At 44.4% G+C, this 23,428-nt stretch overlaps 2 protein-coding genes across 2 annotated transcripts in view; one reads left to right on the forward strand and one right to left on the reverse strand.

Annotated features, from left to right (window-relative positions):
- Nucleotides 1-15,067, forward strand: part of LOC309550279 (uncharacterized protein) — a gene marked incomplete at both ends in the record, with an annotated part of 314,622 nt that extends 299,555 nt beyond the window's left edge. The window contains 2 exon segments of the mRNA XM_082250684.1: nt 14,125-14,497; nt 14,666-15,067. Coding sequence (XP_082106810.1) covers nt 14,125-14,497; nt 14,666-15,067 — 775 coding nt within the window.
- The window catches only part of LOC309549955 (gastrula zinc finger protein XlCGF66.1-like), a gene marked incomplete at its 3' end in the record, with an annotated part of 263,031 nt that overhangs the window by 146,594 nt on the left and 93,009 nt on the right, over nt 1-23,428 (reverse strand). The window lies entirely within an intron of this gene.

Below are 23,428 nucleotides of genomic sequence, written 5' to 3' on the forward strand. Positions count from 1 at the left end.
AATCCTGGACCTCTCTGCTGCCTTTGATACAGTGGACCACCCCTCCTCTTCAAAAAACTCCACTCCTTTGGTCTCTGTGACCGTACTCTTCGCTGGTTCTCATCCAACCTATCACACTGCACCTTCAGTGTCACCTACAATTCTACTCCCTCTTCTCCTCTTCCTTACTCTGTCGGGGTTCCCCAAGGTTCTGTTCTTGGACCTCTCCTATTCTCAGTCTACACCTCCTCTGTGGGTCAGTTGATTGCCTTTCATGGCTTTCAATACCATTTCTATGCTGACGCCACCAAAATGTATCTTTCTACCCTTCAGCTCACTCCATCATCTCCTCATGCATTACTAATTTACTAACAGACATATCAGTCTGGATGTCACACCACTTCCTCAAACTTAATCTATCCAAAACCGAGCTCATATTATTTCGTCCCTCACAAGCCTCTTCCCATATTCCCATAATTTCTCTGTCCAAATCAACAGGACAACTATCACCCCATCCCCGCATGCCAAGGTGCTAGGTGTATTCCTGGACTCTGAACTATCCTATCAGCCCCATATCCATTCACTATCCACAGCTTTCCGCTTCAACCTCCACGACATCTCTGAAATATACCCCTTCCTAACCAATGACACCACAAAGCTCCTAATTCACTCCCTAATCATCTCTTACCTCGACTACTGCAACTCCCTTCTCATTGGCTTACCCTTACATAAGTTATCCCCCTTTTAGTCTGTCATGGATGCTGTTACAAGACTCATCCACCTTACAAACTGCTCAGCATCTGCTACCCCTCTCTGCCAATCCCTCCATTGGCTGCCACTCACCCAACGAAATAAATTCAAAATACTAACAACAACTTACAAAGCTATCCACGGCTCTGCTCCCAGCTACATTACTAACCTGGTCTCACAATGCCAACAAAATTGTTCAATTTGTTCCTCCTAAGACCTCCTGCCCTCTAGCTCTCTTGTCACCTCCTCTAATGCTCATCTCCAAGTCTCTCTTATCATATGGAACTCCCTACATCAATCTGTCCGACTATCTCCTTCTCTTTAGAGAAGCCTATTGTGCCCACACCTATCAACTGTACGTTTATTTTTTTCATTAGACCACCACCCCCCCCCCCAGTTACCTTTTGTATCACTTGACCCTTCCACCTAGATTTCTAATGAGCAGGGCCCTCTGATTCCTCCTGTAATAAATTGTATTCTAATTGTACTGTCTGCCCTCATGTTGTAAAGTGCTGCGTAAACTGTCAACACTATATAAATCCTGTATAATAATAATAAATGTGCTCCCTGGGGACAGGAGTTCTTGAATGCACAGCAACCCCCCCACTACCCCCTCAACATCCACATCCTATTATTGTGTGACTAATACAATCCAAATAATTCTTACCTTCATTTCCCAAAGTTATCCGTCTACAAGGAGACCTGTATAGATCAAATGAGGATGGAGGAGGACCGGAGTCACATGACAGAGAAGATACTAAACCTCACCCTGGAGATCATCTACCTGCTGACTGGAGAGGTGAGGAGGATTCTGGGAGATCACATGACATCACTCTTATCTCTATCAATAAAACACAGACCTGACCGGAGAGGTGAGGGGGATTCTGGGAGGTCACATGACATCACTCTTATCTCTATAAATAAAACACAGACCTGACCGGAGAGGTGAGGAGGATTCTGGGAGGTCACATGACATCAGTCTTATCTCTGTTAATAAAACACAGACCTAACCGGAGAGGTGAGAAGGATTCTGGGGGGTCACATGACATCACTCTTATCTCTATTAATAAAACACAGACCTGACCAGAGAGGTGAGGGGTATTCTGGGAGGTCACATGACATGACTCTTATCTTTATTAATAAAACACAGACCTGACCGGAGAGGTGAGGAGGATTCTGGGACTCTAACATGATATTCCTATTGGTTCCTCAATACAGAAATGTCCTCCTCTGAAGTCAGGTGATCGAATGACCATAACAGTGCCTCCATGTGACTCCCTAAATCCTGAGAGACACAACATGCAGAAGATTCTAGAAGTCACCAAGAAGATGATGGAGCTGCTGACAGGAGAGGTGAGCGGTGCTGGGAATTCTTTTTTGTAATTTTATTTTTATTGAATTTCCCAAAAATAAAGAGGAAAATAGTCAATGGTTTGAATTACGCAAACAACACAAACAGCATGAAGAGGGTATATAGATAATATAGCTTTGTGACAGGGGTTACTTTGGGTGGGGGGCTTGTGGAACCCAGATTACCTTAGAGAGGTCAGGAAACTCTTTGCCCGGCTCCCCCGGCCCCTCCTATGTGTAAGTCACCCTGTATCTATTAGGGGCACAGGGTGACCGAGAAACCCAGTTGGGTCTGCACTAACCAGACTCACAGTACAACCACACCGGACTCAGCATTTCCTGTTACCCCGGTTATCCTTGGTTCTATATGTGTGGTTTGTTTTGAAAGAATGAAGGGGGCTCTTTCGCTTAGGACCATAATATTTATGAACAATATCCCTCAAGAAATATATTAGGATACATTGGTTCGACCTTTTCAGGCTGCTTGTAGGAGTTTATCTAATAGACCATTGCTAGATAGTTTGAGGTGGGGTGGGGTGGGGTTTGTTGTTGTTAAGTGCCTGTATCCCATCGTTCTGTTGTTTCTGTCTGCCTTGGGATCAACCTATTATGGGATGTATATGTGTATGTGGATTAGCTACTAAAGGGGAGGGGGGATTGTCCCAGAGTGTATAAGTCTTTGTGCCTGTGTTTAAATAAACAGTCTTATGCTTCTTACCACCCTACACTGATGTCTTGACAAGTGACTGGGTGGGTTAAGGGATCTTGGATCATGCTGGTACCAGGCAAGGGAAGCTTATACGGCAGACATACTTTTCTTGAGTACGGGGTCCGTCACAAGCATGAAGAGGGTATATAGGTATTACGCCATGAAGAGGGTATATAGATATTATAGCATGATATATCATGACTTGATAAAGTGCATGGGTGCGAAACTTGTCATTACGGCAACTGTCCAAGCTTGTGTTCCATGCTGGGACCCTGAGGCTTTCTCTGGTTCTTCCTGCTCCCGCCCACTGGCCAACCGTGATGTCACCCAAGCCCGTTGCTGCGCTCCGTCTGATTCCCCAAGTGGCAGTATCGTATTTCCCAGGGCTTTTGGATTGGCGCCCCTCTATCAGCCCTCACCACAGGGCTGGTTGACCCTTCCATTAATGCCCAGGGACCTTTGGCAGTGGTATTGTTGGCTTTTTCATTACCTTGACTGTTCTTATCCACCACATTGTGGGTAATAAACTGTTGTGAGACTTTTACCCTTTAAATACCTGGCTGTTGTCCTGCAGATAATTCTCCTTCTATTGACCACTGGGGGGCACCTAGTGTGGTCTTTTGTGTATGTCTGTATCTTGCACTATCCAAAGTTTATTTTGACAGCTGCATAGGTTTGTCCTGGTCTTCCCATGAATCCATCTATGATCTGTTCTCTCAGCCCTCGGTATACATGTTTGTTTAAAATGAAGCAACTTAAATCTATTGGCTTCGGCCCAGGGCAGGATCCTTCCATAGGACAGGGAGTCTGGGATTGAAGGATTATATAAAAGGTAAGCAGGAGAGAACATGGTGAAGAAAGAAAATACCATGTGCAACATTTTTTCCTTATGGACATCATAAATAGCATAGGGGAGGACGGTTGTTTCAGTGGAGAGGACATGGTGGAGTCAGCTGACCATAATAAAGGGCATGGGTGAGTGGGCTAGATAAGCCCAAATTCTATTTCAGACCGGCGACTGGGTGGGGTATGGACAGACCAGGACATGAAAGCCTGGAGGTGAGAGGCATAATAATAATTTAACCACTTCCCATCGGAAGGCCGTCATATGACGTCCCGGACTTGAAGTGGTGATATCTGGATATGTGCAGCTACAGGCATCATCCAGACATCTTTCTTTTCAGCCAGCAATTCCCTATCTTGTAAAAGCCCTAGCTGGTCATGAGTCGATTGATTTAAAGGCGGCAGGAGGGGATGTCCTCCCCCTCTCCTGCTGCCCTCCAGTGCCATAGAGCTGAACAAACGTCTAAATGACCCCAGATTTCTCCATAAAGAGGATCTGTCATGCCTTATTCCTATTACAAGGGATTTCTTGTAATAGGAATAAAAGTGATAAAAAAAATAGAGTTGGTGTACAAATAAAATATTTTAAAAAAATTAATTAATAATAATAATAATAAAAAAGTTTTTAAAGCACCCCTGTCCCCTCGTGCTCGCACGCAAAAGCAATTGCATACGTAGGCTGCGCCCGCATATATATATGTACGATGTTCAGACCACACATGTGAGACATCGCTGCGAACGTTAGAGGAAGAACAATAATTCTAGCACTAGACCTCCTCTGTAACTCTAAACAGGTAACCTGTAAACATTTGGAAAGCGTCACCTATGGAAATTTTTAAGTACCGTAGTTTTGCGCCATTTCACGAATGTGTGCAATTCTAAAGCATGTTTGATATCTAATTACTCGGCGTAACATCATCTTTTATATTTTACAAAAAATGGGTTGCAGTATCTATGGTGTTTTTTTTTGTTTGCTTTAAATTTTAATAAAGTCTATTTTTTCCAAAGACATTGTGTTTGAAAAATTGCTGCGACCGATATTTTATTCTATAGGGTCTTTGCTGAAAATATATATATATATATATTTAATGTTTGGGGGTTCTGAGTAATTTTTTAGCAATGAAATAATGATTTTTACATGTAGGAGAGAAATGCCAGAATTGGCCCGGATGGGAAGTGGTTAACAGGTCAGGTGCTCCCAGACCACCCCTAGATCTCAGCCAAAGCAAAGTGGATTGTGCTATGCGATGGGACTTATGGTGCCATATAAATGTAACAAAGATACTTTGCAGCAATTTCAGCAGAGAAAGAGGGACTTGGACCGGGAGAGTCTCAAATAGGTACAGCAGTTTGGGGAGGAACCACATTTTGAGGACATTTACCGTGCCTAGCAAGGAGATATTATACAGTAAGCATCCCATTGTTTCAGGGATAAATGTATGTCTTGAAATAAAGAAGGAAGGTTAGCTTAGTATAATGAGGAGAAGGTGTCACATGAATAACGAGGTATTTGAGGGAACAGGTACACTAGTGATACGAGTAAGCAGATTGTAAGGTGCCCAGAGTTGTAGGAGGAATGTTGATAGAAAGAGCCTCGATCTTAGAAGTATTAATCTTATACCCCGGCAGTGTACTCAGGTAGATGATTGTCAATTATTAGTAGTTATGATTTATACACAGCATGTTTGTTACAATGAATGTTTTATTATATATTCAGAGTGGAAACCTCGGGGATGATAATATTGTGGTTAAAGAAGAGTATAAAGAGGAGGATGAGAAGTATGGAGTGATGGAGGAGTTTTCAGAAGGACACAAGGATATGATGGAGCCACCTAACACCAGGAACCCACCAGAGAGATGTCCCCGTCCTCTGTATCCCCGGGATTCCACACAGGAAGGTCACACCATCCCTCACTGTTACAAGGTTGGTGCGATGGAGTATCTAGAACATGGACTTGTGGAGATGATGTGCAGATTTTTTTTGTTAGCTTATATTTGACAGATGATTTTTCTCTCATTTTCTTTAGGGTGAAGATCTGATAGATATAAAAGTTGAGGTTAAAGCAGAGGAAGAAGAGAGGTATGTGAGGGATGATCAGCAGTCTATGGAGGAGGATGGAATAACGGGGACATTTATAGAGGAGGACACTCCTACAGAGATCAGCACAGGTGGGTCATTAACACTAAATACATTCCTCCACCCATATTGCTCACTGATTGGTCCAGAGTGCCCAGGTCTAGCAAGATCTCTGACAGCAGATTTCTCAGATTTACTTGCTTTGATATCTGCTGGCTTTTCCGGGTGGAGGGATATGTCTGTATAGTCTCAGAACCACTTCACTGAGTGCAGTCTCAGGAGATGGGAGGCAGCGGTGTGGGACCTCTGCAACTTGTCTCTTATAAACATTTAAGCTTCCACTGATTAATGAATACCAATATTATGAGTCCTGAATAGTGATGGGCCAAACACCTCCCTGTTCGGTTCGCACCAGAACATCTCGAACAGGGGAAAAGTTCTAGCAAACATGAGAACTCTATTAAAGTCTATAGGGCACGAACAGGAAAAATCAAAAGTCCTAATTTTAAAGGCTTGTATGCAAATTATTGCCATAAAAAGTGTATGGGGGTCTGAGTACTGCCCTGTGGGACATGTATCAATGCAAAAACATTTTTTTTCAACTATTGTTTTCGCAGGAGCAGTGATTTAAATAATGCTTAAAGATAAACAATAAAAATGAAAAATTCCTTTAAATATCGCGCCTGGGGGTCCCCTTAATGTGCCCCGTAAAGTGGCACATCTGTACGATGTATGGATCCTGCTGCAGCAGTACTGACATTTCTAAAGGATAAAATGTAATTTAAACTTGCTCTTGGCTGTTATGTATTTTTAAGTCCTGGCAATACAGATTAAAAAAAACATGTAGGGTCCCTCCCCCCAGTCCATATCAGGCCCTTCGGGTCTGGTATGGATTTTTAGGGGAAACCCACGCCAAAATTTTTATTAAAACGGCGTGGGGTCCCCACAAGATCCATATCAGACCCTTATCTGAGCATGCAGCCTGGCAGGCCAGGATAGGGGGGGTAGCGAGCACCCCTCCTCCTGAACCATACCAGGCTGCTTGCCCTCAACATGGTTGCCCCCCAAAGCACCTTGTCCCCATGTTGATGAGGACAAGGGCCTTTTCCTGACAACTCTGGGCTGTGGTTGTGGGGGTATGCGGGTGGGGGGCTTATCGGAATCTGGAAGCCCCCTTTAACATGGGGGCCACCAGATCCTGCCCCCCCCCCCCATGTGGATGGGTATCGGGTACATCGTACCCGTAACCATTCACCAAAAAAAGTGTACAAAAAAATTAACATAAAAGACAGTTTTTGACAAGTTCTTTTTTCAAAGATAAAAATAAAAAAATAGTGTCCCCCGATGTAAATTGTTGTGCGTTACACGTTCGAGAATATTATTCTGAATGAATATAACGAGTTATTTTTAATCAATTAATTTCTTTTTAACAGCATATACCAATCTTAGTGAATACAGACTACAGTAGGGAATATATAAGAATATTTATTCACAAGACATGTATTCACAATAAATGGTTATACTTGAGGTGACACAAAGAGATAACTTTTACATAAAATAGAAACTTAAAACGATAAATGCAGTGTGATATGTAGCCCAATAATAAAATTAAAAAGAAAGCAAGATTATGTTTTCCCCAGGTATAGTAGAAACCATAGATAAGTGTTCTATATAATCAGACCAAAATTGTCTGCGAATTGCGCAGCCAACAGTCACTCCGCTTCAGTTAGAATGAGACTAGGCTATGCAAAACGGGAGACCAAATCGCTAATATTGCGCTAAAATTGATACTAATAAAAACGTAGAAAAACAAAAATCAGTTTTTAGAGAAAAATCGAATATGGTTCATACGGCTGGGACTGTAATCTCATTAGCCTTTAGCATAAAATTTAATAAGTATAAGGAAGGAAAGAAACAATAGTAAATAATAATCAGATAAACAGCAATGTATATTTACCACTTTTAAAATGTCTGCTAGCTTAAAATGGTCGTTACCGGAGTCCTTAAGATGGCTGCCTTTCCCAAAATGGTGGCCAGTTAGGGAGGAGTTTCGTCTGGCATCCTTCAAAGTTTCAGACAAGGGATGGAGCAAGATGGAGTATGTATAGGTGAGTATGAGTATGGATGTAGTAGCGTGAGTGTTGAAGTGTAATGAAGTGTTGTTGCGTTGTGTGTGTCCCATCTCACATCTGGGTTCCTTTTTATTTGTTTTGAACAAAAGGGCCGTAAAAATTATAACAAGCCGAACCCAGAAGGAGGAACTTTATCCCCATTGGTTGGGATTACTTAACCATTAACTGGTGAGGTCATTGGGCGACACCTCTACTAGTCACCCAGTTTATTGGATATTAGAATTATATGATAAGTTCTTCATTTAATAATAATCATAAAAACAATAAGAGAATCTTTCCATACTCTCATGGTACATGCGTGGCCATCTGATATTTCCGTCATGTATCTTGGTAAGGATTTGACCTGGTAACGCCGTTTAATAAGGATATGTTATTAATATGATATATATATTGATTGGAAATGACTGATTTACCCAGATAATATATATTTACATTTAGTAGCAGTAAAAACTATATGGATACATATACAGTTATAGTATATATTGCTACACAACAACTTGTATATGTAACTTTTCTACACATGGGTTATTTCCAATCAGAATATTATCTACTAGGGGATTATTATGCTAACAAACAATACAATCATGATTTGGGATTGGATATAAAATATGGGATGTAGTCTGACCATTATACACTACTATATAATAGATATAATGTAATTCTCAATAGAAGATTGTCCATGAAATCATTAGTTCCACCCCCCCCCCCCTGGAATATGATGGGATAAAGATGTTGTATAAGCTTATGATTATATTAAATTAATCTGAAGATGCAGTTCTAATCAGTCTAAGTGAACAATGTTTATCTGACACCCTGTAGCTTCCATTGGGGGATTGTCTGTATGACACAATTTCTACCCCCCTCTTGGTGTAGGTTAATGAATTACACGTTCATGTCTTTGTCCAGGCTGTTTTCTGTTATTTGTCGTCTCAGAGTACAAACAATAGCTTATTTGCTAGGGAATGGGTGAACACAGGTGTGATCCTGAATTTGAGTTTTGGCCATTGCGTGTTAAAACATCTCATGGCCAGAACATAATGTTTTACGATCTCCCTGGTTTCTCTCCTTTCATGACCAGGAGAAATATGGCCTTTTATCTTTTGAGCAGTGGCGGCCCGTGCATAGGGGGCGCCAGGGCGCCGCCCCCCTACCCCTAAAAAAAAAAAGAAAAAAAAAAAAAACAAAACGAACAAATAAAGTTGTATAAAAAAAAAAATCTGGTTCGCCGGCCTCGCCTGAAGGAACTGGTGGCTGGGGGGGGGGGGGGGGGGGTTACGTCCCAGAAGAGGCGCCGATTGGCTGCCTTCTGGGGGGTAGGGGGGTATCCTGGGCGCAAGTCTTTGCGGTTGGACACCCCCACTTTCTGATATCCTGGCTGTGATTGGTCCAGTCTACAGCCTGGACCAATCATCATCCAGGATATCGCTGACGTCGCAATGGGGGCAGTGCCGGTGCGTGCGTCAGTCACTCACCGTCACCGCCGCTCAGAGAAAAGGAGAGGCCGCCCGCCGGTTCCCGCCGCCGAGACGAGGGAGAAGGACCCGCCGCAGAAGAGGAGGAAGAAGCTGAGCCGCGCCGCCGCCAGGTAAGTTTGAAGGGAGCAGGCCGTCCGCTGGTTCCCGCCGCCGAGACGAGGGAGAAGGACCCGCCGCAGAAGAGGAAGAAGCTGAGCCGCCCCGCCGCCAGGTAAGTTTGAAGGGAGCACGCACGCTGGTCTCTGCATCGATTGGGGTACAATGCTGGCACTCTGCAATCATTAGGGGACAATGCTGGCGCTCTGCAATCATTGGGGGACAATGCTGGCACTCTGCAATCATTGGGGGACAATGCTGGCGCTCTGTAATCATTGGGGGACAATGCTGGCACTCTGCAATCATTGGGGGACAATGCTGGCACTCTGCAAACATTGGGGGACAATGCTGGCGCTCTGCAATCATTGGGGTACAAAGCTGGCGCTCTGCAATCATTGGGGGACAATGCTGGCCCTCTGCAATCATTGGGGGACAATGCTGGCACTCTGCAATCATTGGGGGACAAAGCTGGCGCTCTGCAATCATTGGGGGACAAAGCTGGTGCTCTGCAATCATTGGGGGACAAAGCTGGCGCTCTGCAATCATTGGGGGACAATGCTGGCACTCTGCAATCATTGGGGGACACAGCTGGCGCTCTGCAATCATTGGGGGACAAAGCTGGCGCTCTGCAATCATTGGGGGACAAAGCTGGTGCTCTGCAATCATTGGGGGACAATGCTGGCACTCTGCAATCATTGGGGGACAATGCTGTGGCGCTCTGCAATCATTGGGGTACAATGCTGTGGCACTCTGCAATCATTGGGGGACAATGCTGTGGCGCTCTGCAATCATTGGGGGACAATGCTGTGGCGCTCTGCAATCATTGGGGGACAATGCTGTGGTGCTCTGCAATCATTGGGGGACAATGCTGTGGCGCTCTGCAATCATTGGGGGACAATGCTGTGGGCGCTCTGCAATCATTGGGGGACAATGCTGTGGCGCTCTGCAATCATTGGGGGACAATGCTGTGGCGCTCTGCAATCATTGGGGTACAATGCTGTGGCGCTCTGCAACCATTGGGGTACAATGCTGTGGGCACTCTGCAATCATTGGGGGACAATGCTGTGGCGCTCTGCAATCATTGGGGGACAATGCTGTGGCGCTCTGCAATCATTGGGGGACAATGCTGTGGCGCTCTGCAATCATTGGGGTACAATGCTGTGGCGCTCTGCAATCATTGGGGACAATGCTGTGGCGCTCTGCAGTGATTGGGGACAATGCTGTGGCGCTCTGCAGTGATTGGGGACAATGCTGTGGCGCACTGCATTGAAAGGGGCTCGCATGCTGAACTCTGCATTGATGGGGGCACGGAACAGTTGCATTGAAGGGGGCACGCACGCTGAACTCTGCACAGTGTTTATTGCATTGAAGGGGGCATAGCACAGTGTTTATTGCATTGAAGGGGGCACAGCACAGTTGCATTGAAGGGGGCATGCACGCTGAACTCTGCATTGTTGGGGCACAGCACAGAGTTCATTGCATTGAAGGGGGCACAGCACAGAGTTCATTGCATTGAAGGGGGCACAGTGTTTATTGCATTGAAGGGGGCACATCACAGTGTTTATTGCATTGAAGGGGGCACAGCACAGTGTTCATTGCATTGTGGGGGCACAGCACAGTGTTTATTGCATTGAAGGGGGCACAGCACAGTGTTTATTGCATTGAAGGGGGCACAGCACAGTGTTTATTGCATTGAAGGGGGCATGCACGCTGAACTCTGCATTGTTGGGGCACAGCACAGTGTTCATTGCATTGAAGGGGGCATAGCACAGTGTTTATTGCATTGAAGGGGGCACAGCACATTGTTCATTGCATTGAAGGGGGCACAGCACATTGTTCATTGCATTGAAGGGGGCACAGCACAGTTGCATTAAAGGGGGCATGCACGCTGAACTCTGCATTGTGGGGGCACAGCACAGTGTTTATTGCATTGAAGGGGGCATAGCACAGTGTTCATTGCATTGAAGGGGGCACGCACGCTGAACTCTGCATTGAAGGGGGCATGTACACTGGTCTCTGCATTGAAAGGGGGCATGTACGCTGGTCACTGCATTGAAAGGGGGCATATACCATCTCCTGTACCATCACCTGTGCCATGCCTGTACCATCACCTGTGCCATGCCTGTACCATCACCTATGCCATGCCTATACCATCACCTGTGCCATGCCTATACCATCAATGGTGCCTTGCCTGTACCATGACTTCAAAGTCACGAAATTTTTTACTGCGTTTTTTGACGCGAAGCAATACCTATAACATTTTTCTTTTTGCGCCCCCCCCAAAAAATTTTGAGCACCAGCCGCCACTGCTTTTGAGGTCCGTTGTATGTAAACCTCCCCCCCCCCCCCCCAAGGCCGTTCCACCTGGGATAAGCAATTTAGTCGCCTGCCTCTCCAGAGCATTATATTCAATGTTTACCTAAACACAATTTCCTTTGGGGGCAGACGACATAGATTCTCATCTCAAGGACATGTATATAAAACAAATCCAACAAATGACGCAATGTGTGCTTGAAACCTGAAGGGATTTTGACTGAATCAGTGACGAGGTCATTTGAGGCCTCAAAGTTCACAATTCTTGACGTGATGTCAGAAGGGGGTGGTGCCACCAGGAGAGGAAACCGGTGGCCCTGCCCCTTGCCTTTAAAACAACTGGGTAGGGGTACGATGTACCCGATACCCATTCACATAGGGGGGCGGAATCTGGGGGCCCCCTTGTCAAAGGGACCTTCCAGATTCCGATAAGCCCCCCACCCACAGACCCCCACAACCACAGCCCAGGGTTGTCGGGAAGAGGCCCTTGTCCCCATCAGCATGGGGACAAGGTGCTTTGGGGGGCACCCATGTTGAGGACAAGTGGCCTGGTATGGTTCAGGAGGGGGGGTGCTCGTTTGTCCCCCCCTATCCTGGCCTGCCAGGCTGCATACTCCGATAAGAGTCTGGTATGGATTTTGTGGGGACCCCACAATGTTTTTTTTTTTTTTTAATTATGGCATGGAGTTCCCCTTAAAATCTGTACCAGACCCGAAGGGCCTGGTATAGATTTTTTTTTGGGGGGGAGGCCCATGTCGTTTTTTCTTTTTCTTTCTTTTATGTTTTTTATTTCTGTCATAGGGTTCCTTTTAACCACTTAAATACAGGGCACTTTCACCCCTTTCCTGCCCAGACCAATTTTCAGCTTTCAGTGCTCATTGGCGTCTATTGGAAATTATGGTCAGCTTGGCATGGCACTGCTCACGAACTATAAGTGACAGGGACACAAAACTTGGGGAGCCCCAAGAGGGAACCCATGACTACAACATATCTACACATTTTAAAAGACGGGTATTACCTGAACACTACACTGACTGCACTAAATTAACTCAATTCACTTTCCACTAACTACCTGCCTAACCTCTATGATCACACACTATATACGGCTGCCTTGTAAGCAGCAGCACTATATAGTGTGGGCTGTGGACTTAGCCCTTGAGCCATGATTGGCTAAAGGCACTCTGCCTTTGGCCAAGTATGGCTTTGACAGTACATTGTGCTGTGATTGGCCAAAGCACACAGGTCAGGTACATGCTTTGGCCAATCATAAGCACTTAATGCACTGCAATCGCACAGTGCATTTTATGGAGCACTCATCTGTGGGCAAACTTGCCGAACACGCGAACACCTGATGTTCGAGTCAAACTTACCTTTGACTCGAATGTCCAGCCCATCCCTAGTCCTGAACTTTACACTATATAATTTATATTGTACATTACATACTCCTAACCCCTGCACTATATACTCTATTGTACATTACATAATCCTGACCCCTGCTCTATATACTATATGTTGTACATAATTCTGATACTATATAGTCTTAACTTTTGGATCCTATATAATAAGTTGTACATTACATAGGCTTTACTTCTTTTGCACCTATTTTCTACCAGCTGGACATTTTATATCTGATGATTTGACTGGAGGACAGACTTTTACATGTTGATAATAATGTGATAACATCCTCCAACTTTGGAAACTTAAACAGAAAGTGATAATGAGGGAAGAGTCAGTAACCCAATGATGGTGGTCTTCACGATCAGTCCAATCTTCATCTTGGTTGTTCTCCCCCCATCCTCACTCTCTGACCTCTGGTGGGGCTCAGCCCCGCTGTTATTCATGACTAAATCATGACTAATTCATAACTAAATTCTTGTTGTTTCCTCACTCTCTGACTAAGGTCCACAAATAAAGAAATTAACTGGTAGGAGATCAGAGGACCCATTTACTAGTTACCTTGAGTCGGGAATTGTAAGATCCTCAGAGACAAAGCTGCCTCATGTGGGCGGAGTCCTGGTTTAGGGGAACCAATCTGCTCATGTCTAGTAGTAATCTTTTTATTTCTATTTTAGTAGATGGACGGGAGATGAGGAAAACCTCAGAGGATTGTCTCACTTTGTCTCCAGACTGTAAAGTAGAAGATGAGGACATCACACAGTATAGTCCAGGAGAAAACCCGGCTACCACAAATGTCCATCCGGCACCACACAGTGTAGATGGATCATCGTTTTCCTCTTATCCTGAAGAACCTCAGACTGCGAGGGACGGTGCCGGACCATTGTATTCCTCTTATCCTGAGGATCCTCAGTCTGTGAGGGACAGTGCCAGACCATCGCATTCCTCTTATCCTGAGGAACCTCAGACTGTGAGGGATGGTGCCGTCCTTCCAACAGATAAGAGGTTTTCCTGTACTGAGTGCGGGAAGTGTTTCCATTTTAAATGCAATCTGGATGTGCACAAAAGATATTGCACAGGTGAGAAGCCGTATTCCTGTCCGGAGTGTGGGAAATGTCTTTCAGACAAGTCCAATCTATACCTACATCTGAGATTACACACAGGGGAGAAGCCATATTCTTGTAATGAGTGCGGGAAATGTTTTTCCAGAAAGTCCTATTTTATCATGCATCAGAGATCTCACACAGGGGAGAAGCCGTATTCCTGTCCTGAGTGCGGAAAATGTTTTTCAGACAAGTCCAATCTTTACCCGCATCTGAGATTACACACTGGGGAGAAGCCATATTCCTGTAATGAGTGTGGGAAATGTTTTTCACAGATGTCCAGTCTTGCAAGACATCAGAAGTCTCACATGGACGAAAAGACTTATTCTTGTCCTGAGTGTGGGAAATGTTTTCCAACAAAAAGTAAATTTGTTATTCATCAGAGATGTCACACGGGGGAGAAGCCATATAAATGTCCTGAGTGTGGGAAAGGCTTTCCACAGAAGTCCCAACTTCACAAACATCAGCAACTGCACACAGGGCTGAAGCCATTTTCCTGTTCAGAGTGTGGGAAATGTTTTGCACGAAAATCATACCTTGTTATACATCAGAGGTCTCACAAGGGGGTGAAGCCATTTTCCTGTCCTGAGTGTGGGAAATGTTTTGTACGAAAAGAAAACCTTGTTACACATCAGAGATCTCACACAGGGGAGAAGCCGTATTCCTGTCCTGAGTGTGGGAAATGTTTTTCACAGAAGCCCCATCTTAACACACATCAGAGATCTCACACGGGGGAGAAGCCGTATTCCTGTCCTGAGTGCAGGAAATGTTTTTCAGATAAGTCCACTCTTTCCAGACATCAGAGATCTCACATGGGGGAGAAACCACTTTCCTGTCCTGAGTGAGGGAATTGTTAATCACTGAAGTCCTGTCTTCCTGTACATCGGGAATTCCACACAACCCTTGAGGTGTATTAGTACCTTGAGGGTGGGAAATGTCTTCTAATTGAATGTTGCTGGACATCACAGCTCCCATGTGAGGAAGAAGCACACCCTGATATACACCTCATATATACTCCATGGCTGATCTTCATCATGTAAGAAACACTTCATAAGGAGATCAGAGATCACCAAAGACATGGATGAAGTGTTGTACCGTGTTGGCCATTGATAGCAGTATAAAAATAAAAATGGAGTCTATGACGGAACCGACTAGGTGCTTCCTTCCACAAAACTGTGCTTCCTGCCTTCCAAACCTTTCTGAGCAAACTGAGAGCTAATACCAGCTCCTTTTACCCCAAACATTGTACACAGATGCGGTAAAATCCAAAGGAATGACTGTTTATTGAAACACATACTTCGTACCGTACAGGAGGACATCCCCTCCTGATCATATTACCCTAACAATACAAACTGTAAACAAGAATATAATTAACACAACTAAGGAACAGCCAACATGAACTACGCTACTCCCCCCTCTAGCAACTGATAACCTACAGTGATATACTTAACATGAGCTAATTAACTGGTCACTTAAACCAGCCTAGGTGGAGGGGAGAATACTAGCAGACAGACAGAGACAATAGAACAATGGGAGAGATCTACTTAACATAAACATGTTATAGAAGGAGGCCCCAGTGGTTTGAGCTGATTACATAACATCTACAGTCATTGCTGGTTTGAGGCATAGAGGCCACAAATATGGATATGGAACCTCCAGTTCCCGGAGTCTGTGTGTTTTGGGGAGACATAAACTTGAATCATAAGCAAGACTGGGACAAGTTTTGGCCATCTAGTGGCCATAATGCTTTATTGCACTATTCTTACTGATGAAGGTATTTCAGGGAAAATACTATAATATGGCCACTAGATGGAGCTGGCGATCATAGGAAATCACTGTGGTAATTAAAATACAGACAGAATTTTTAACAGCTGAATAAATGCTTGTCACGTTCGTCCAATGAATTTTCTGTAAATCAGGGGAAAAAAACAAAGGTGGTTAGTGAAAGCAGCACAGATTACACACACTACACATTGTTAGGCACACGGTTAACCCTTTGATTGTCCCTAGATGTTAACCCCTTCCCAGCCAGTGTCATTAGTACAGTGACCGTGTATAGTATCATTGATCTCTGTATTAGTGTCACTAGTGATGTCGGTGTCAGTTAATGCCCCTCCCTGTGAATGTTAGCTAGCGCCAAATTGTCCACCACACTATTACAGTCCCACTATAAGTTGCTGATTACCACCATTACCAGTATAACGTCAAAGCTGTGTAAATTCCACCATGGTTTGTAGACTATAACTTTCACTCAAACCAATTAATATACACTTCATGGGATTTTTTTATTTTACCAAAGTCATGTAGCAGAATACATTTGGACCTAAACTTATGCAGACATTCAAATTTTTTTTTTTATTGGATATATTTTATAACAGAAAATATACATTTTTTTTTTTCAAAATGATTGATTTTTGTTTATGTAATAAAAAATAAACCCAGTTGTGATCGAAGGCTACAAAAAAAGCTTTATTTGTGTGAAAAAAATGATATAATTGTCGTTTGTGTACAGTGTTGCATGACAGCGCAATAGGGCTGCACGATATTGGGAAAAAAAATAGATTGCAATATTTGTTTTTCAACTATATATATTGCGATATTGAACTTGGAGGAATGCAGAAGACAGACAGTGTGGATTAGGCAGAGTCGGGACTCAGTGGTGGTAGGAGGTAGTAGAACACAGTCTGACATGACATCCGTCCCACACGTTCAGTCTGCCGCCCTGCAGCTGGTTCTCTTGACCGAGCGGTGAGCGCGGCACAGCAAACCAATCACATTGTGAGTAGGGCACAGCGAACCAATCAGGTGTGTAGGCACCCGTGATTGGTTAGCAGTGCAGCTGCTCACGGTGCCGCTGCTCACCGCTCAGTCAGGAGAACCAACTGCAGGCAGGCAGACTGAACATGTGGGACGGATGTCGGGCTGTGTTCTGCTACCTACTACAACCACTGTGAGTCCTCCTGACTTCTCCCTGCCTATGCCTACTATCGTATGTTCGGCGATGTGACTATCGCCCACGCTCGCAGCACAATAGTCAATGTCGCATCGACTATCGTTCAGCCCAGGGCCATCTTTACCGCGGGGCAAAAGGGGCAGCTGCCCTGGGCCCTGTCATTGTTGGGGGGTCCAAAGCATTTGCCACTTGAGCCTGCGCTGCCCGCAAATTGGGAGTACCATGATAACACTACACTGCACTGAGTACATCGGCGTATTCCCCAGCGGTCAGGGTGGGGCGGGGCCAGGAGCTCCACTGCTGCTCTGACCCTGTCTGTCCCATGTATGATCGGAGCTGAGAGAGAAGTAAGAACGCTGGGAGCACCGCCTCCAGACCTCTGCAAGTTCTGCCCCCAGACCATTGAAAGCCCTGCCTCTAGACCTCTGACAGCTCTGCTCTCGAATCCCTGAGGGCCCCGAACCTGGACCACTGAGGGCCCCGCACCTGGAACTCTGAGGGCCCCGCACCTGGAACTCTGAGGGCCCCGCACCTGGAACTCTGAGGGCCCAGCACCTGGAACTCTGAAAGCACCGCGCCTGGACCTATGAGAGCGGGTGGTGAGCCTGGCTGGCTAGGTAGGTCCTTTTCCTCATGAACTGCTTGTGGAGTGTTATCCTAACCCTGACCAACAGTATAGCTGATAGTAGCTGATAAAAAATTTGCGCTGAGCGTGGAAAAAATGCAAATAAATAAATCAATAAAATTGTGAAAACTGTTAGCTATTTGTACAGTGACTAAAACTAGCTAAATAACTGATATCAAGTATGAATGTGAAACAGCAAAATAAAAGTCCCAAATAATTAGTGACAAAACTGGTGAAATGTGATGATATTGAATGAATAACGGTGCCCAAGTGTCTTCTTCCACCCCGGTGCATCAGTCACCTAAGCATGCAGTTATGCTTACCAGATGCCGGTAAGGGTCTTTTCACACGGGCGGTCCGTATGTCAGTTCTTCATCCTATTTTTTTGCGGATGAAAAACTGACATAATGCATGTCAATGGGATTGCGGATGTCAGTGGGTGACCATCCAGTGACATCCGATTTGTGTCCTTTCCAATTAGTTCTGTTTTTTTGAACGGAACAGAACCCTATTTTTCTTTTGTTTAAAAAAAAAACGGAATGGACGCGAAAACAGATGTCAGCGGTGTCATCCATACATTATCTCCGTTTATCATCCGCAAATGGATGGGATGATAAATGGAAATACGGACCGGATGACACAAGTGTACTAGATCCGCAGTCTCTGGTTATCCCCTGTACTAGATCCGCAGTCTCTTGTTATCTCCTGTACTAGATCTGCAGTCTCTGGTTATCTTTTGTACTAGATCCGCAGTCTCTGGTTATCTCCTGTACTAGATCCGCAGTCTCTGGTTATCTCCTGTCCTAGATCCGCTGTCTCTGGTTATCCCCTGTACTAGATCCGCAGTCTCTGGTTATCTCCTGTACTAGATGCGCAGTCTCGGGTTATCTCCTGTACTAGATCCGCAGTCTCTGGTTATCTCTTGTATTTGATCCGCAGTCTTTGGTTATCTCTTGTACTAGATTTGCAGTCTCTGGTTATCTCCTGTACTAGATCCGCAGTCTCTGGTTATCTCCTGTACTAGATCCGCAGTCTCTGGTTATCCCCTGTACTAGATCCGCAGTCTCTTGTTATCTCCTGTACTAGATCCGCAGTCTCTGGTTATCTTTTGTACTAGATCCGCAGTCTCTGGTTATCTCCTGTACTAGATCCGCAGTCTCTGGTTATCTCCTGTCCTAGATCCGCTGTCTCTGGTTATCCCCTGTACTAGATCCGCAGTCTCTGGTTATCCCCTGTACTAGATCCGCTGTCTCTGGTTATCCCCTGTACTAGATCCGCAGTCTCTGGTTATCTCCTGTACTAGATACGCAGTCTCTGGTTATCTCCTGTACTAGATCCGCAGTCTCTGGTTATCTCTTGTATTTGATCCGCAGTCTTTGGTTATCTCTTGTACTAGATTTGCAGTCTCTGGTTATCTCCTGTACTAGATCCGCAGTCTCTGGTTATCTCCTGCACTAGATCCGCAGTCTCTGGTTATCTCCTGTACTAGATCCGCAGTCTCTGGTTATCTCTTGTACTAGATCCGCAGTCTCTGGCTATCTCCTTTACTAGATCTGCTGTCTCTGGTTATCCCCAGTACTACATCCGCAGTCTCTGGTTATCTCCTGTACTAGATCCGCAGTCTCTGGTTATCTCCTGTACTAGATCCGCAGTCTCTGGTTATCTCCTGTACTAGATCCGCTGTCTCTGGTTATCCCCTGTACTAGATCTGCAGTCTCTGGTTATCCCCTGTACTAGATCCGCAGTCTCTGGTTATCTCCTGTACTAGATCCGCAGTCTCTGGTTATCTCCTGTACTAGATTAGCAGTCTCTGGGTATCCCCTGTAGTATGTCTGTAGTCTCTGACCATCTCCTGTAGTACATCTATCAGTGAGCAGTAATGATGTGCAGTATCATTTAGCAAACCAGTCAGTAAGTGATAATAATATACTGTACCTCTGGCAACCAATTGCAATTGCTGCAGTAAACTGATTTTGAGTCTTCCTGCTATTTGTTATATGTCTAAGAGCAGTTGGGGGGCCCAAGAAAATGTTTGCCCAGGGTCCAATGAATATTAACCACTTTACCACCGGAGGATTTTGCTGTCTTACGTCTGGGCCACTTTTTGCGATTCGGCACTGTGCGACTTTAACTGACAATTGCGCTGTCATGCAACGCCGTACCCAAACGACCTTTTTTTCCCCACAAACAGAGCTTTCTTTTGGTGGTATTTGATCACTTGTGCGATTTTTATTTTTTGCGCTATAAACAAAAAAAGAGCGACAATTTTGAAAAAATAACAATATTTTTCACATTTTTTTTATATGAAATTCTCAAAAAAAAAATGTAAAAATCAAAATTTTTTAACATTTTAGACCAATTTGTTTTCTGCTACATATTTTTGGTAAAAAAAATCACAATAAGCGTATTTTGATTGAAAGTTTTATGTCATGTCATTATGTCAAGATTTATGTCATTTTTATTGTTTTTTTTTCATACTAGTAATGGCGGCGATCTGCGATCTTCTTTTGCAGGACTGCGACATTGTGGCGGACATATCGGACCCCTGACTGACATTTTTGGGGGTACCAGTGAGATTACTACAGTAATCAGTGCTAAAAATATGCACTGTTACTGTAAAAATGACACTGGCAGGGAAGGGGTTAACTTTACTGGTGATCAAGAGGTTAAGTGTGTCCCTAGGGGCGTGATTCTAACTGTCAGGGGGCGTGGCTTGTTAAATCATCACAGAGACATATACGATCCTACATAGCAGGATCGCATAGCATCTGTGATGATCTAAGGGAGAATGACAGATGGCTGTGTTTATATCAGCCGTCTGTCTTTCTCCCTCTCCTGAAGGAGATCGCGAGTGGCCGGTGGACATCGGGGCCGCCGGTCACACGCACGGGGATGGGATCGCGCCTCCGGCAGTGCGTGCTTGCCCCCTACAGGCTCGTGGACGAGCGACGTACCCATAAGTCACCTTGCCTGTAGGGGGCTGACTGCCGCAGTATATAGTCATGCAGCGGTCGGCAAGTGGTTAAAGTAGATCTTGTGGATCTACGCGTTTCACTCAACAGAGCTTCCTCAGGATCCAAGAGTATATTCTTATCAGATAAATCCATATAAAATCACAATATCTAAAACAAACAATAATAACAAATAGGGATGCACCGAAATGAAATTCTTGGCCGAAGCCGAATAATAATGAAATGCTTGGCCGAAGGCCGAATACCGAACGCGGTGTTTCGCATTTTTTCCATTTATTTTGCCAATTTTTTGTCCTCTCTCTTGTCCTCTCGTGTCTCTCTCTCTCTTGTCCTCTCATGTCTCTCTCTCTCTCTTGTCCTCTCATGTCTCTCTCTCTCTCTCTCTTGTCCTCTCATGTCTCTCTCTCCCTAAATGTTACTGTAGGGAATGGGATTCAGTGCACACTGCAGCCTTGTACCATAGGGTTAATGTTAGTGACACTGTAGGGATTGGGAAGGATGCTGGGAATGGAAATCAGGAAGCATGCAGGCAGCCTTGTAAATTTTAATTGCAGATACAGGGCACTGGGCAGGTCAGGATTAATATGGTAACATCAATTACTCAGTGACAGTCAGTCAGTGTCAGTGTGGACTCGATCAGATTATACAGTGACAGACAGTCTCTCATAGTGGTGGTAGTAGGAGGCTGGAGGTGGACTAGTAGGAGCCTGGAAAGGAGCACAGCCGCATACATACATTACTCACTCGTGCACTGCAGCCCGCCCCACACATTCAGTGAGTCTCACTCTCCTCCCTAGTTTTTTCAATGGCACATTCAGGAAGCCAATCACGCCGTGAGTAGCGGCACAGCGGAACCAATCAGGTGTGCAGGCATGCGTGATTGGTTCGCTGTGCAGCTAATCACGGCGTGATTGGCTCCCTGAATGTGCCATTGAAAAAACTAGGGAGGAGAGTAAGACTAACTGAATGTGTGGGGCGGGCTGCAGTGCACGAGTGAGTAATGTATGTATGCTCACCGCTGAAGTGTCCCGGCTTCCCCTGCCTAACACGGAAGTCTGTGAGTCCTCCTGTCCTCCTCCGAGTCCCTTCCCCCTGCCTATGTAAATATCGTGACCTCGACGATATGAATATCGCCTACGGCCACAGAACGATAGTCGATATCATATCGACTATCATTCAGCCCTATTGTTCTGCACAAATTTATTCGGCCTTTTTACTTATTCGGCCGAACACCGAAAGTGCTTTTTTTGCTATTTTCGGCCGAATAATGTTCGGTTGCCGAACATTCGGTGCATCCCTAATAACAAACGATTAGACATTTTTTTGATTCCCCTTGGTTTCTCTCTCTTCCGGTACTTAAAAAAAAATTATTTGTTTATTTTTTTTCTCTGTGGTATTATGGATATTTTAGTGTGCATCTCCTTCATATCTCTCACTTGTATTGTACACATCTTCATTAATGTCATATCATTGTTCACTTACCCCATTGCACCTTTCCTTATTTATTCACACTCTCTTTGGTTGTGTTGGCCCTCACACTCATCTATTTTATATTTGTGTATTGATAGAGTCACATTTACACTTCACTCTGTGTCTCACTTTATATAATTCTAATACCCCTTTCTGGGGTCGTCCGTATTCATATTGCACATACCATTCACTGCTTTTTCTGGTTGATCTTACTCTTTTTCGGTCTTTAGTTCCTTATCTTTCAGCTGTACTCTATACAGATTTCTAAACATCATCATACATCACTGATGCAAGGAGCAGTGTTTTTGATTTTTTACTAAAAGGGTAATGGCTTTTACATGTTTTAATGGCTTTTACTTTGTGATCCTCCTCTCCGCCTTCCAATTTTTTGGAATCCCCCCCCCCCCCCCCCCCGATGGTCCGATTTAGTCTGCTGACTCACACCCCTTTTTTTTCTTTTTTTTTTCTTTTCCTAATAATTTATATATTTATTTATTTTATTTATTTATAATTTAAATTAGTTTTTTTTCATTTATTTTTATATACTATGTATATTGATTTGTTATTATTGTTTGTTTTAGATATTGTGATTTTATATGGATTTATCTGATAAGAATATACTCTTGGATCCTGAGGAAGCTCTGTTGAGCGAAACGCATAGATCCACAAGATGTACTTTAAACAGATATTGTATTATTTATATGATTTGATATATATTGTTGTTTGTTATAATCAATAAACATGTATTATCCTTTTTTATCCATTTTTTGGTCTTTGGTATTAATAGACAGGCACATTCAAATCCCCACATCCAGTGTTTGGTAGACTTACCCCCTCCTTGTCTCATTCCTTTCCCTTCCCTCCCTCCATCCTTATTAGTCGCCTACCAACCTGGTTACATAACTATTTCATATTTTACCCTACTGAATAAACCAGTGGAAAATGTCCCGGGACACACATGGATGTTAATATACTTCATGTTCTTACCCATGACTAAGTTCTGGGGGTCGGAGTAAAATGTGTTGGGGGCGTGGCCTGGCAGGAGCCCAGGCTGAGGTTGTCTCTCTCATACCACCATAGGACTCCATGGATGTGCGGCACCACGGACCTTTCCTCTTTTCCTTAATATACTTCATGTTCTTGGTGGGCAAAATTGCTATTGGGACTGCCTGGAAAAGCCCAGATA

Source organism: Pelophylax lessonae (genome assembly GCF_965119305.1).
Source record: "Pelophylax lessonae genome assembly, chromosome: 3".
In the NCBI taxonomy this organism is placed as follows: Eukaryota; Metazoa; Chordata; class Amphibia; order Anura; family Ranidae; genus Pelophylax; species Pelophylax lessonae.